The sequence below is a fragment of the Myotis daubentonii genome, chromosome 6 (genome assembly GCF_963259705.1).
Source record: "Myotis daubentonii chromosome 6, mMyoDau2.1, whole genome shotgun sequence".
NCBI lineage: Eukaryota > Metazoa > Chordata > Mammalia > Chiroptera > Vespertilionidae > Myotis > Myotis daubentonii.
The window spans coordinates 54,716,807-54,730,671 of NC_081845.1; the positions used below are offsets into that span (position 1 = coordinate 54,716,807).

Consider the following 13,865-nt stretch of genomic DNA (forward strand, 5'->3'; position numbering starts at 1 on the left):
ATAAACAGAAGCTTAGATTTGTGAGCCAAAAAGAAGAGTGAGGAAAGAAGGCTGGTATACTGAACTGGACTTAATTTCAAGAAAAGGAAGGGCACGAAGACGAAGAAGAAAACAAACAAAGAAAATGGACAAAACAAGAACATAAAACCCATTTTTGTAAGTGATAGTGAAGAAAGAACAATTGGGAAAGAGGTGGAACCATATGGTTGTCTTTGGCTTTCACATAAAATTGAATCATTATTTTATACTATTTTGAGATAGATTTGAGCCAGAAAACTTTTACAGTAAAAACGTTTGCATTGTTGTTACCTTAGGCAGTGGTTCTCAACCTTCTGGCCCTTTAAATACAGTTCCTCATGTTGTGACCCAACCATAAAATTATTTTCGTTGCTAATTCATAACTGTAATGTTGCTACTGTTATGAATCGTAATGTAAATATCTGATATGCAGGATGGTCTTAGGCAACGCCTGTGAGAGGGTCGTTTGACCGCCAAAAGGGTCGCGACCCACAGGTTCAGAACCGCTGCCTTAGGGGCTACTCATAATAGACAATTAGGTTACTCCTATTTTATCATGTGGAGGGGTGGGGAGAGATGAGGTCAGTTTGCCTGGAATTGTAGGCTATTTGGGTAGGGGGAAAGGTAAAAAGATGAAGCTAGATGAGATGACACACAGGTTAGATTGTGAAGACCCTTTTGTATTCCATGCTTAGTTATTTTTAATTTTGAAATACATAGGTAACCATTTAAGAATTTTGAAGCAGGATAAGATATAATGCTGTGGAAGGCTAGGAAAGGATTACAGGGATGTACATGGGGAACTGATATCAGCATGTAAGCCTTGGGTAGCTTTGAGTCAAGGATACTAGCCAGCCAGAGGAAGGAACAGAAAAGAGTGGGATTACAAAGATAAAACCTTGCATTTTTTTAGAAGCTTGCCTGCTGCTATACCAGTGCCAGGAAGGGCCATTTGTCTCTATTCCTCCTTTAAATTGGTATCACTTAGCTTTCTGTTCTATGGCTCATAATTAAGCTGGTGCTATCAGTACTTTTATCAAATGAGGTTATTAAGTAAATTCTTATGGACTAATTATTTAATTACATGTACTTATAGGAAACTGTGATTTCAAACTCAACTTTAAAAACACTTCTTATATAATCAGTTTATGATATGAATATTACTTATAAACTTAATTTTTAATTACACATAGAAAATTAAATATAGAGAATAAAAATTTTGGTAGTTTATTGTTTTGTTGGTGTTAAGATTTCAACTTTATTTATAACAAAGTTGTTTCATGTGTATGTGTTGTTTTTGTTAATCCTCACCCAAGGGTATTTTTCCCATTGATTTTTTTTTTAAAATATTTTATTGATTTTTTACAGAGAGGAATAGAGAGGGATAGAGAGTTAGAAACACCGATGAGAGAGAAACAGCGATCAGCTGCCTCCTGCACACCTCCCACTGGGGATGTGGCTGCAACCAAAGTACATGCCCTTGACCGGAACTGAACCTGGGACCTTTCAGTCCGCAGGCCGACGTTCTATCCACTGAGCCAAACCGGTTAGGGTTGATTTTTTTTTTTTTTAATATACACTAGGGGCCCGGTGCACAAAATTCGTGCACTGGGTGTGTGTGTGTGTGGGGGGGGGGGGGGGAGTGTCCCTTAGCCCAGCCTGCCCGCTCTCACATACTGGGAGCCCTCAGGCATTGACCCCCATCACCCTCCAATCGCAGGATCGGCCCCTTGCCCAGGCCTGATGCCTCTGACATAGGCGTCAGGCCTGGGCAGGGGACCCTCATTTCCCCCCATCACTGGTTCTGCCCCCAGCCCAGGCCTGATGCCTCTGGACCAGGCATCAGACCTGGGCAGGGAACCCCCAGACCCCTCCGATTGCTGGCTCTGCCCCTTGCCCAGGCCTGATGCCTCGGCCAGAGGCGTAGACCCCCATCACCCTCCGATCGCCTGATCGGCCCCTTGCCCAGGCCTGATGCCTCCGCCAGAGGTGTTGGGCTTGGACAGGGGACCCCCATCTCCCCCCAATCACTGGCTCTGGCCCCCGCCCAGGCCTGAGGCCTCTGGCCCAGGAATCATGCCTGGGCAGGGGACCCCCATCTCCCTCTGATCGCTTGCTCCACCCCCCGCCCAAGCCTGACCCCTCTGACCCAGGCTTCAGGCCTGGGCAAGGGGACCATGATATCCCCCAATCCCCGGCTCCGCCCCCCACCCAGGCCTGATGCCTCTGGCCCAGGAATCAGGCCTGGGCAGGGGACCCCCACCCCCCCACCCAGGCCTGATGCCTCGGCCAGAGGAGTTGACCCTCATCACCCTCCGATCACCAATCACCAGGTCGGCCCCTTGACCAGGCCTGAGGCCTCCGGCAGAGGTGTCAGGCCTGGGCAGGGGACCCCCAGCTCCCTGCGGTTGCAGGCTCCGCCCCTGCCCAGGCCTAACGCCTCTGGCCTAGGTGTCCGGCCCGGACAGCGGGGACCCGCAGCTGCAGCGGCCCCGCGATTGTGGGCTTCGCTTTAGGCCCAGGCAAAGGACCCCTAGCTCCCGGGACTGCCAGCTTCGACCGTGTCCAGCTCCCATCGCTGGCTCCACCCCTACTTCCTGCTATCACTGGCCAGGGCGGCAAAGGCACCTGATTCTCCGATCATGGCTGGGGGGCAGGGCAAAGGCGGCCCCAGGGCCGCCTTTGCCCTGCCCCCCAGCTCTTAGCTCCCCCCTGGGTTTCCGATCACTGTCAGTGGCAGGGGGCTTCTTCCTGCTTTCCCTTTCGCCTCCCTGCATTGTGCCTACATATGCAAATTAACCGCCATCTTGTTGGCAGTTAACTGCCAATCTTAGTTGGCAGTTAATTTGCATATAGCCCTGATTAGCCAATGAAAAGGGTAGCGTCGTACGCCAATTACCATTTTTCTCTTTTATTAGTGTAGATTTTTTATTGGACTCCACAACTGTGTGGGGGTAGACTAATGGTTATAACTTCTTAGAGGAAACATTTTGTCCTCTGCCTCGCAGCGCAGTTGGACATGCATAAGGTTCCCTATCATCCATCTGTGTTAGTAATATTTTTCTAATCTACTTTTCAATTAAATTATAGTACTTCACAGGTTGGCGGAGGAGGGGAGAGAGACATAGAGCTTAGCTCTAACTCTCCAACTTGAGAGAGCCAAGATCTTATCTCCTATCCTCATCTGGCTCTTCTGTCCCCATGTAAATATTAAAACTCAAACCCCTTATATCTCAATATCCACCAGGAAGGAGAGGTCCACCATCAGCTCAAGCTCTCTGCTCCACTTTACAGGTGCCTCTTCATTTTGAGCCTGGGGATCTCCCTAATCCTTGCAATCTCAGTTATTATACAGTAAAAAAAATTGTTTTATTTTATCAAGTATTTCTGGGTGTTCTGTAGAAGAAGGATTTTTAGATCATGTGATCTGCCAGATGGCTGGCAAAGAAAGACAACTGTGTATTTCTCTTTATACTCTTACATTTCTATAGTGGCAAATTATCCAAATAGAATGACACCTACCAGTGAAAATTATAGAATGGTAAACTACAAATATTAAATATGTTACTTTTCTGCAGGCTAAGAGCAAACTCCTGGCTCTCATTTGCATTTTTAAGTTTCTATGCATCAAATGTTTTAAAGGACTATAAAAAATCAATGTTCAAAAGCATTAAATGAAATAAAAATCAGTGGAAAAGGTGCCAAAATAAGACTCTTATTAAAGATAATTTATGTATTTTGAATTAAGAAAAGATACCTTGATTATTCTTACCTCTGAATTAATAACTTTAATCAGGAAGAAAATGTGATATACTGTCTTGGTTAACAAAGAAAGTTGACGACATCTTTCCAGGTACACGTGTATAGATGGCTCTACTCTCTGCTGTAATTTACTCCAAAAGAGAGTGAGTTCCCTAAAAATGTATAAAAATAAGTTGGAGCAATAAGGTAATAAACTTGGACTATGACAATGCAGTCATTACACTTGAAATTAAAATTGATTTTATATTTGAATTCTACAGGCATAAGTAAGCTTAAAAGCAAAATAAAAATCTCAAATTTCTAAAACTAAATAAAATCAGGATATACTTTACCATTTTATTATTATTTTTCAATCTCAGAGAGAAAAGCACTGCCTTTTACTAGGAAAGTACCTGACATTTAAATAATTTAAATAAATAGTAACTTTGAGCCACATCTGAATTTTAATAAGAAATACAAAATGTGTGTACCCTAATATGCAAATAATCTATAATAATAAAAGCATAATATGCTAATTAGACCGGACGCCCTTCTGGACGAAGCCATGCAGGCTGGGGCCAAGGCAGAGGAGGTGGCCGCCATGGCGGCAGGGGATGAGCCCCTTGCAGAATTTCGTGCATCAGGCCTCTAGTATATAATAAAACCCTAATATGCAAATCGACCAAAGGGCAGAACGACTGGTCACTATGACATGCAATGACCATTAGGGGACAGACGCTCAACACAGGAGCTGCTCCCTGGTGGTCAGTGTGCTCTCACAGAGGGAGTGCTTCTCAGTCAGAAGCTGGGCTCACTGCTGACAAGCACAGCCTAAGCCGTCAGTTGGACATCCCCTGAGGGCTCCTGGACTGCGAGAGGGCACAGGGTGGGCTGAGGGACCCCCACCCCCGAGTGCATGATTTTCGTGCACCAAGCCTCTAGTGTGTGTGTGTGTGTGTGTGTGTGTGTGTGTGTAATGCACTGATGGTATGTATGATGGTTTTTAAAAGGCATTTAATTTTTATCTTTTACCTTAAGTTTAAAATTGACCCATTTAATTGGTCAATTAAATTTCAAATAAATTATCATTAGATAAATGTTATGAATCTATGACACAGAACCTGGAAATAATTAACTATCCTGTGTCTCAGCAGTGAAAAAAAAAAGAAATTTTAAAAAAATGAACTTTGAAATATATTCAAATGCAATTACAATGTATTTTTCATAGAAAATAATCTTACTGAAGTTGTGAATTTTTCTCCCTTTTACCTATCATTCTATTTCTCTTCTCTCCTCCATGGTTAACTTCCACAAAAATCTTCTTTCACCAAGTATTCTCCTCAATACAGGCCTTCCTATTAGCATTTCCTCAGTTTCCACTCCTAGGAACTCTGATCTTTTCACCACCCACTTGAATAACTTGCTCATTTCTGGATTTTAAACTATATATTGAGGACTTCAAAATCTGTCTCTCCAGTCTTTAACACTTTCACCTATTTCTTTATAAGACTTCTCCACTTTGATCTCTTCTGAAACCTGAAACTTAATATATGAAAAAGATGATTAACATTCTTTACAGTTCACCATCTTTCTAACTTAATGCATCATTATCACTGACCCTATCAGCCTCTGCTTTTTACTATCCCCAAGACTGTTACCTTATGTTTCTTTCACTACACCCTACATCTATAAGGAAGCCTTCATAGCCTCCCAGCTGGACTATTATACTGCTACTAGTGACCTGTAGCGCAAAATTGTGTGATACCCGGACCCCGTCCCGCCCCCGCCCCCCCCATGCACAGCAGCCACCAGGCCCTACCTCCATGGCACCCGCAGGACCGCAGAAACCCTGGCAGTAGCCACGTGAAGCGGCCGCCGGCACTGCCCCACTGTGCGTGCCACATTCTTGTGGTGGCGTTATGGTGTGAGGGTCAATTTGCATATCACCACTTTATTATATAGGATTTCATTCTCTCCAACTCTGCCCTCACCATTCAGCTCCCAAGCCATTCTCAACTGCTTGTCTTAAACAGTGTTTCTAAACAAAAACTTCTGTTTTGTCCTACTTCTACTTTAGGTCTTATAATAAGACTGCTTTTACTTTTCATATATAACCTTAGATAATTTAGAAAACCAATATAATAATTTATTAGTCATCACTGATACTTGTTATATAGAAAATTTACTTGTCCTCAATAAATACGTCATCTATTCTAATCAGAATCTTTCTACCTGACTTTTATATTAACTTTCTCTATATTGCATATATAATTTTTCTTCATAACATAACAAAGCTCAACTGCTCAGAAAACCTTTATAATTATGCATTATAAATCTTTGATTACACAACCATTTATTTAACTTGCCTGCTCTATACTTATTTGTATGCCATGTGTCACTTGAAACACATTCGTAAATGTCAGAATTCTATAAACTAAATTTTCTTTTTTATTCCTATAATAGCAAAACAACAATAAAGATTATCAATGCTGCTGACTGACCAGATAAATGGCCAATTTTAGCACTAATTTATGATAGCTGATCTTAAAGTTTTTTGAGTTAACTGAAGTTTTCTGTTGCTGCATCTTTCCCTCCCCCGCCTTCCCAAGGACTAAATATAACAGCCTTTGCCCACTTGGAAATGTACCATATATAAAGAAATGTGCATTGAAGAAGTCAGTGATGTAAAATGAGCTCTCATAGAAAAAAAAACACAAAAAAACAACAACTATATTTCCATACATAAATGACTAACAGTTTCATAGAGTTAAAAGTGTGCAATATGCAGAGGAAAAAAATAGACACATTCAATCATAGGCTGTATAAATATGTGAGGAATTATTTATTGTGGCATTAGACAAAATAAACCTTTCATTTTTCAACATTAAAAATTTTCTCATCAATATGGATCATTATGTGATCATTACTGGTATATTAAGGAGTTGTGTGGTCCTTAATACAAAAAGTTTTTGAAGTTATAGTATGAACTACTTGATAATCAGTTTAAACAGCACATAGTACCTGAAAATAAGCTTTTCGTCTTGATAAGACTTAAAAAAGATTTTTAAAAATATGCTCTTAAGTTATCTGAATTCTCACAACCTATCTTGTATTCTTACTTAACAAACTTCTCTTTACAAAAGAAAAGCAACTCACCAAGCACAATACATTTCTCCTTGTTGGAGCTGACGTGACAAAAATGCAGTACATAAAACAAGGGCACTTTTTTCATCACCCTCAGATTCTAAGTTACAGATCATTTCTAGTGCATCTTTGCAATCAACTTCTGAAATCTAAAAAAAGGATATAGAAATATGCCATAAAATGGTATTATATTAAGATATATAGTAATATACTTGCAAATTTTCATTAAACATTTACAGATCATTTTCATCAGTAAAAGCACATTAACTCAACCACTATCAATTCGTAATTTGTCGTTTCTAGGCTAGAGTTTAAAGAAATAATCTTTCTTCAAGCCAGAAAACCAACTATTTTCAAGAACTTTACAAGCATGCATTTATATATAAATAATGCTAATTATAAGCACTCTCTCTACCCATTAAATCACATTTATGATACTGAGAAAGTAAAGCTGCAGTATTTGTATTTTACCCCTTTATCCAACAATTTAAAAAGCATTAGAATTAGCAGAAATATACAGAAAGATATACTGGATATAGACTAATAAAAAAAGTGTTTATTCATCTGAGGGAATAAAGTATAAAACATTTTATATAGATGTAACACTTTTAAATTAAGCTCACCTCAGTTTTCTATAAATCTCCAGTATTTTTCTTTTCATATACAATTATTCCATCTCAAAGCTTGTCAATAGTCATGCATGCAAAGTTATAATACCTAGATGATGGCAACTTGCTTCATTTAATTATGCAGTTAAATCTATTGCTTCTTAAATTAAAATTTACTACCTCATTACAATGATTTACTACATAAAACAAACAAAATTTACCTAAGATTTCCACAAGCATTTGCTCTAAGACAAGGATGTAACAAATAGCATGCAATGAGAAATCACTGGTGTTCCACAGAATACAAAGACTAATTCCAACATGTACAACTAAACTGAAGATAAATACAGACCATTAGCACCCATGTACCACAGAGGTAACAATGTCCCTCCTTAGTAGATCTTCTATCTCTCCCCTTCAACTTTTAAATGTACGTGTGTGTGTGTGTGTGTGTGTGTGTCTAAGTGTAAAATGTAATGCATTTAGGATTGAACTAGTGTCTAACTGGAGATGAGGGTATCTTGTAGTTGACCTTTGATAATGAGGTCAAAAGTTACCTGGAGATAGATTCAGAGGTTCCACTTTATATATTAAATTGGGCTAGAAAACACTAAGACAAGAAAAGACCCAATTCTTTGTCTGTATTTAACAACAATAATTTCTTAAAGTTAAGTATGAAGTTAATGGCAGAGTTAAGACTGAAACCTAAGTGTTGAAACTCCTAGGTGCAGTGTTCTTTCCACTGGTCCTCCGTCTGCCTCTTTCTTACAAAGTTACTCAACTTAAATAAACTAATAAACAAAAAGGGCTGAACAATATATATATGTATATGTATATATATATACACACATGTATATATTTATACAATCAATATTTTCAAATACCTACAACATTAAATGCATTGTCAGAGATTATATACATTACATTTAATCACAACTTTTCCACTAGGTTGAAATTAACATTTTTTAAAAATATTTTATTGATTTTTTACAGAGAGCAAGGTAGGGGGATAGAGAGTTAGAAACATCGATGAGAGAGAAACATCCATCAGCTGCCTCCTGCACACTCCCCAATGGGGATGTGCCCGCAACCAAGGTACATGCCCTTGACCGGAATCGAACCTGGGACCCTTGAGTACGCAGGCTGACACTCTATCCACTGAGCCAAACCAGTCAGGGCTGATATTAACATTTTATACATAATGAATGTGAGGGTCAAATAAATTATGTAATTTACCCAAGTTACCACAGTTAGTTAAGTGGTAATACCACAAATCAAGTTATGTCTGACTGACATCAAAGACCTACTTTTTTTTTTTTTTATCACAGTATCTTTTAAAAGCTGTATTAACTTTAAACAATTATCCTAGCACACCCATGCAGACAAATGTTAGGAAATCAACCCATGAGCTGTGTGTGTGTGTGTGTGTGTGTGTGTGGTTGTTTTTTTGTTTTTACTTTTTCACAGATGGCAATAACAACAATAACAGATACTATTCATTTATTAATGCCAGCTTCTTAAACAGCATTACTAGTCAGCACAGTAGTTTGCCTGGTAGATACTACAACTTCATTTTAGAGATAAGGTTCAGAGAGGTAAAGTTACTTGCTCAAAGGTACATGCTTAATTAGTGGCAGAATCAAGATTTCAATCCAGGTCTAGTTTCAAAGTCTCTGCACTTGCCAGAATTCCACAGGCACAAGCACACTGAGGCCCTTTATTGCTAAATATTGATTTTCACATTTTCAGGTTTAACAACAATTCTTTTATCTTAAAACTATGATTTACTTTAATTCTGATTGTTTCTTTTTAATCTTCTAAAACAGTAGTTCTCAACCTTCCTAATGCCGTGACCCTTTAATACAGTTCATCATGTTGTGGTGACTCACAACCATAAAATTATTTTCATTGCTACTTCATAACTGTAATTTTGCTACTGTTATGAATTGTAATGTAAATATCTGATATGCAGAATGTATTTTCATTGTTACAAATTGAACATACAGTGGGGCCTTGACTTACGAGTGTCCCGACTAACGAGTTTTTTGAGATACCAGCTGTCTCTCGGACGATTTTTTGCATTGAGTTGATAGAGTAATTTGAGTTAATGAGCTCCTTAACGAATTAAACTCGTAAGTCAAGGCCGCATTGTAATTAAAGCATAGTGATTAATCACAAAAACAATATGTAATTATATATGTGTTTTCCGATGGTCTTAGGCGACCCCTGTGAAAGGGTCGTTCGACCCCCACGACCCACAGATTGAGAACCGCTGTTCTAAAACCTAAGCCATTCTTGCTAAATGTTCAAATGATGTAAAATGTGTACATTATATATAAGGAAATAAATTTATTTTCCTAATGACATTACCTGCATTAGCTTACACTTAGTAATTTAACATATACTTGTATATATTTATGATAGCCTCTACATATTTATTCTCATACTAGTAGCCCAGTGCATGAAATTCGTGCACATTATAAGGGAATTAATTGCCCTAACTGGTTTGGCTCAGTGAATAAAGCATCGGACTATGGACTCAAGGGTCCCGGGTTTGACTCTGGTCAAGGGCATGTACCTTGGTTGCAGGCACATCCCCACTGGGGAGTGTGCAGGAGGCAGCTGATAGATATTTCTCTCTCATCGATGTTTCTAACTCTCTATTCTGTCGCCAACAATGGCTTCTTTTGGCTTCAGAGGTACTTTGTTCCAATAGTTGGTCTTTAAACATATTCTCTCCTCCCTGCTGTCAGGGGCCAGGGTGCAGGTGAATAGGATTGCTAGCTGGCAGGCCTCTGACAGCAAACTGGCCACCTGTCGATTCTGTAAGGAAAGGGGCTCCCTCCTCCCTCCTGTCAGGGTCTGGGGTGCAGGAGAATGGGGTTCCTGGCTGGCAGGCCACTGACAGCAAGCTATCCAACAGCATATTCTGTGGGGCTCCCTCCTTTCTACTGTCAGGGTCTGGTTTGAAGGTCGGCCATGCCCCCTGTTGGGTCAGACCCAGAGTTCTACCACGTCATGGCCTCCACCTCAGCAACCCAGAACTGACTGCTGCTGGGCGCTCCTGGTGCTCTGAGGGTGGGTTCTTCCCTCAGGCCACACGGGAAATAGCTGGGGAGGGCACAGCCCTTGGCAAAACAACCCAGGATTCAGTGGGTCCATGCTCCGAGGGCGGGTTCCTGCCTCAAACCCCGCCCTCACCGGAAACAGCTCCAGGAAACAGCTCGGGGGAGGGCGCAGCCATTGCCAAGAAACCCCTGTAGGACTGACTGACTTCTGCTTAGTTGAGCTTCTGGCTTGATGTTACACCCAAACAGCTCTGGGAAACAGCTGGGGAGGGAGCAGCCCTTGGCAAAACGACCCAGGATTCAGTGGGTCCATGTTCTGAGGGAGGGTTCCTGCCTCAAACCCCGCCTTCACCGGAAACAGCTCGGGGGAGGGAGCAGCCGTTACCAAGACAACCCCTTCAGGACCGACTTCCTTCCCCTTGGTCGCGATTCTGATGGTTGTGATGAACACCACCCATGGTTTTTATATAAGTAGATATACAATATACCAACTGAAACATTTGTTATATTCAATAATATAGAAAAACATCACTTTTTATAGGTATACTAAGAAACCAATTTGTACTGTGTACTTGATGGCCTTTATTAAATCCCTGATTTGCCACTACATGGCCCTATTTTAAAAATGTGACACTAAAGAGAATGGCAGAGGAAATGAAACCATATTTAAATTAATGAATGGTTGAGTTAAAACTGTGGTGAAATACATGTCAAATATAGCCATCAATATCTAAGAATTATTTTTTAAATCCAAGGTAGCGATTACCAACTCTTCTCTACTGCTTTGAAAAGTGAGCAAAAAGTTGCCTGGCCAGGTATGGTTCAGTGATTGAGCATTAACCCAGGAACCAAGAGGTCACTGGTTCAATTCTTGGTCAGGACATATGCCCAGGTTGCAGGCCCAATCCCAGTAGGGGGCATGCAGGAGGAAGCCAATCAATGATTCTCTCTCATCACTGATGTTTCTCTCTCTCTCTCTCTATCTTTCTTCCTCTCTGAAATCAGTAAAAATATATTTTTTTAAAGTGAGCAAAAATTTAAATACCAGGAAATTTAGAATTCTGAATAAAATACTTAAAGCCAATTAGATTGAAGTTTGTTAAAGACATACTATGCTAAATCTGTTTATATAGCAAAAAAATCATTTAAAAAAGGTGAACTATTTTTGTTTTAATATGGCTCTTTATGCCAGTATAATACGCAACACTTCATCAATACTTTATTATCTACTTTTACCAAGTGTACTTTTAAAATGTATTTGCTCTAATTACATTTCAAAAATAGTCTACTTATCAAAATAAAATTGTTTTCCATCCATAAAGGAAGTTAAATGATAAACCTGTCATACTAAGAAAACATAAAATCAAAAAATGGGCTCCTATTTTTTATTTTTTTTAACTCTCAGGCTAGCAAAGATTTAAAAGATGGATAACCTTCTAGTATTAGGAAAGAAGAAATTTCATATACTACTTATGGGAGAATAAATTGGCATAATCTTTTTTTGGATGACAGTATGGTTGTGTATAAATTTAAAATGTGTAGATGGCCCTAACCGGTTTGGCTCAGTGGATAGAGCGTCGGCCTATGGACTGAAGGGTCCCAGGTTCGATTCCGGTCAAGGGCATGTACTTTGGTTGCGGGCACATCCCCAGTTAGGGGGTGTGGAGAAGGCAGCTGATCGATGTTTCTCTCATCGATGTTTCTAACTCTCTATCCCTCTCCCTTCCTCTCTGTAAAAAAATCAATAAAATATATTTAAAAAAAATGTGTAGATGCTTTGATCCAGCAATTTATCACTTCTAGAAATTTACTCTACCAGTACACCCCTGACAAGAATGAAAGGTTGTATGTACAAGCCAACAATTTAAATGTTCCCCAGTGCCTTAAATATATTACAAATCTGTAATATGAAATTATGCAGCCATGAGAAAAAATTAGATTAATCTATATGGAATAACATGGAAAGATGTCCATAATAAGAGGTGAAAAGTGATTAGCATCCAGGGTGTGTATATGTATGTTTTAATATGTAAAGTATATATTATGTATACATATACACAAAAAAAAATGTCAGAAAGGTTATATAACAAATTTCAAACTTAGTGATTACTTCGGGGAGTATTAACTGAGGAAAAGTTGGCTAGAAAGACACAAGATAGAGGATTTTACTATTCAAATTTCTATGTTAACTTTAACAAGAAAAAAACAATAAAATACTGGATTTAAAATGAACACTGCTAACTTTGTTTTTATACCTAACCCAAGAATCCAGGCCAAAACTCATTCCTTCCAGAGATGCCAGATAGATACTAATTTCCCTCAGCAGCAACTCCTCTGCCAGGGCTAGCTGCTATTTTTATCACATTGAAAGGGTCCTGGAAAATAGTCAATCCCTTGCCTACTGGCTCACTTCGATAAGGATTTCTGCAAAAGGATTATAGATCCAAGGTATAGTTGAGTCTTTCCAAAATCTGTTTCCACCATACTCTAAGGAATGGGTAAAAAACTCAAATGCTTACAAAAACCAGACAGGTAAAGTAAATGAATGAAGTAGGTCATGTAAGAGAGCAAGCATACCTATTCTGATGGGAACAATTGTTCCAAAGTGACTACCTTTACTTGGGGCAGAAATAGTAAGAAAATTTACTTTACATAAAACAATGAAGAAAAAGTTTCTATGTTTGTAACAGAAATATAAAAGAATAATCAATCAATCTCTAAGCAAAAAGGGACTTTTAACAAGAAAATGTGTAGACTTACACAGAAATTCTGTCCTGTATTATGTGATCTAGTTTTGTTTCTGGGGTAGGTTACAGAGACTTTAGTAAATTCTGTTCAAGAATATGAAATGGGCTGGCCGGCGTGGCTCAGTGGTTGAGCGTCAACCTATGAACCAGGAGGTCATGGTTTGACTCCCAGTGAGGGCACATGCATGGGTTGTGGACTCGAGCCCCAGTGTGGCGTGTGCAGGAGGCAGCTGATCAATGATTCTCTCTCATCATTGATGTTTCTATTTTTCTCTCCATCTATCTCCCTCTCTGAAATCAATAAAAATACATTTTAAAAAAAAGAATATGGAATGTCTTAATTCTTCCTGCTTAACAGGAGAAGGAAAAATAAAATCATTTCATATGACATCAGAACTGCCCAGAGTCCACATAGAGAATTTTCTTTAGGGTCTCCCAGAGTAGGCTGAGCTGCTGCTACTCAACTCAGGATAATTAAACCAAAAGGGAATTTAATTTAGGTTCAGTACTGCATAATTTTTTTTAATTTAAAATAGCTA

The 13,865-nt window shown here is 39.4% G+C and overlaps 1 protein-coding gene across 4 annotated transcripts in view; it reads right to left on the reverse strand.

The window, feature by feature from the left end:
* The window catches only part of ZNF292 (zinc finger protein 292), a 74,933-nt gene that overhangs the window by 10,029 nt on the left and 51,039 nt on the right, over positions 1-13,865 (reverse strand). For 3 of the 4 annotated variants that reach the window (XM_059701014.1, XM_059701015.1, XM_059701016.1), the window contains 2 exons: positions 6,916-7,052; positions 3,791-3,932 (listed from right to left, as the gene is read on the reverse strand). In XM_059701014.1, coding sequence (XP_059556997.1) covers positions 3,791-3,932; positions 6,916-7,052 — 279 coding nt within the window. The remainder of the gene's footprint in view (positions 1-3,790; positions 3,933-6,915; positions 7,053-13,865) is intronic. The other variant, XM_059701018.1, reaches the window with a different exon arrangement.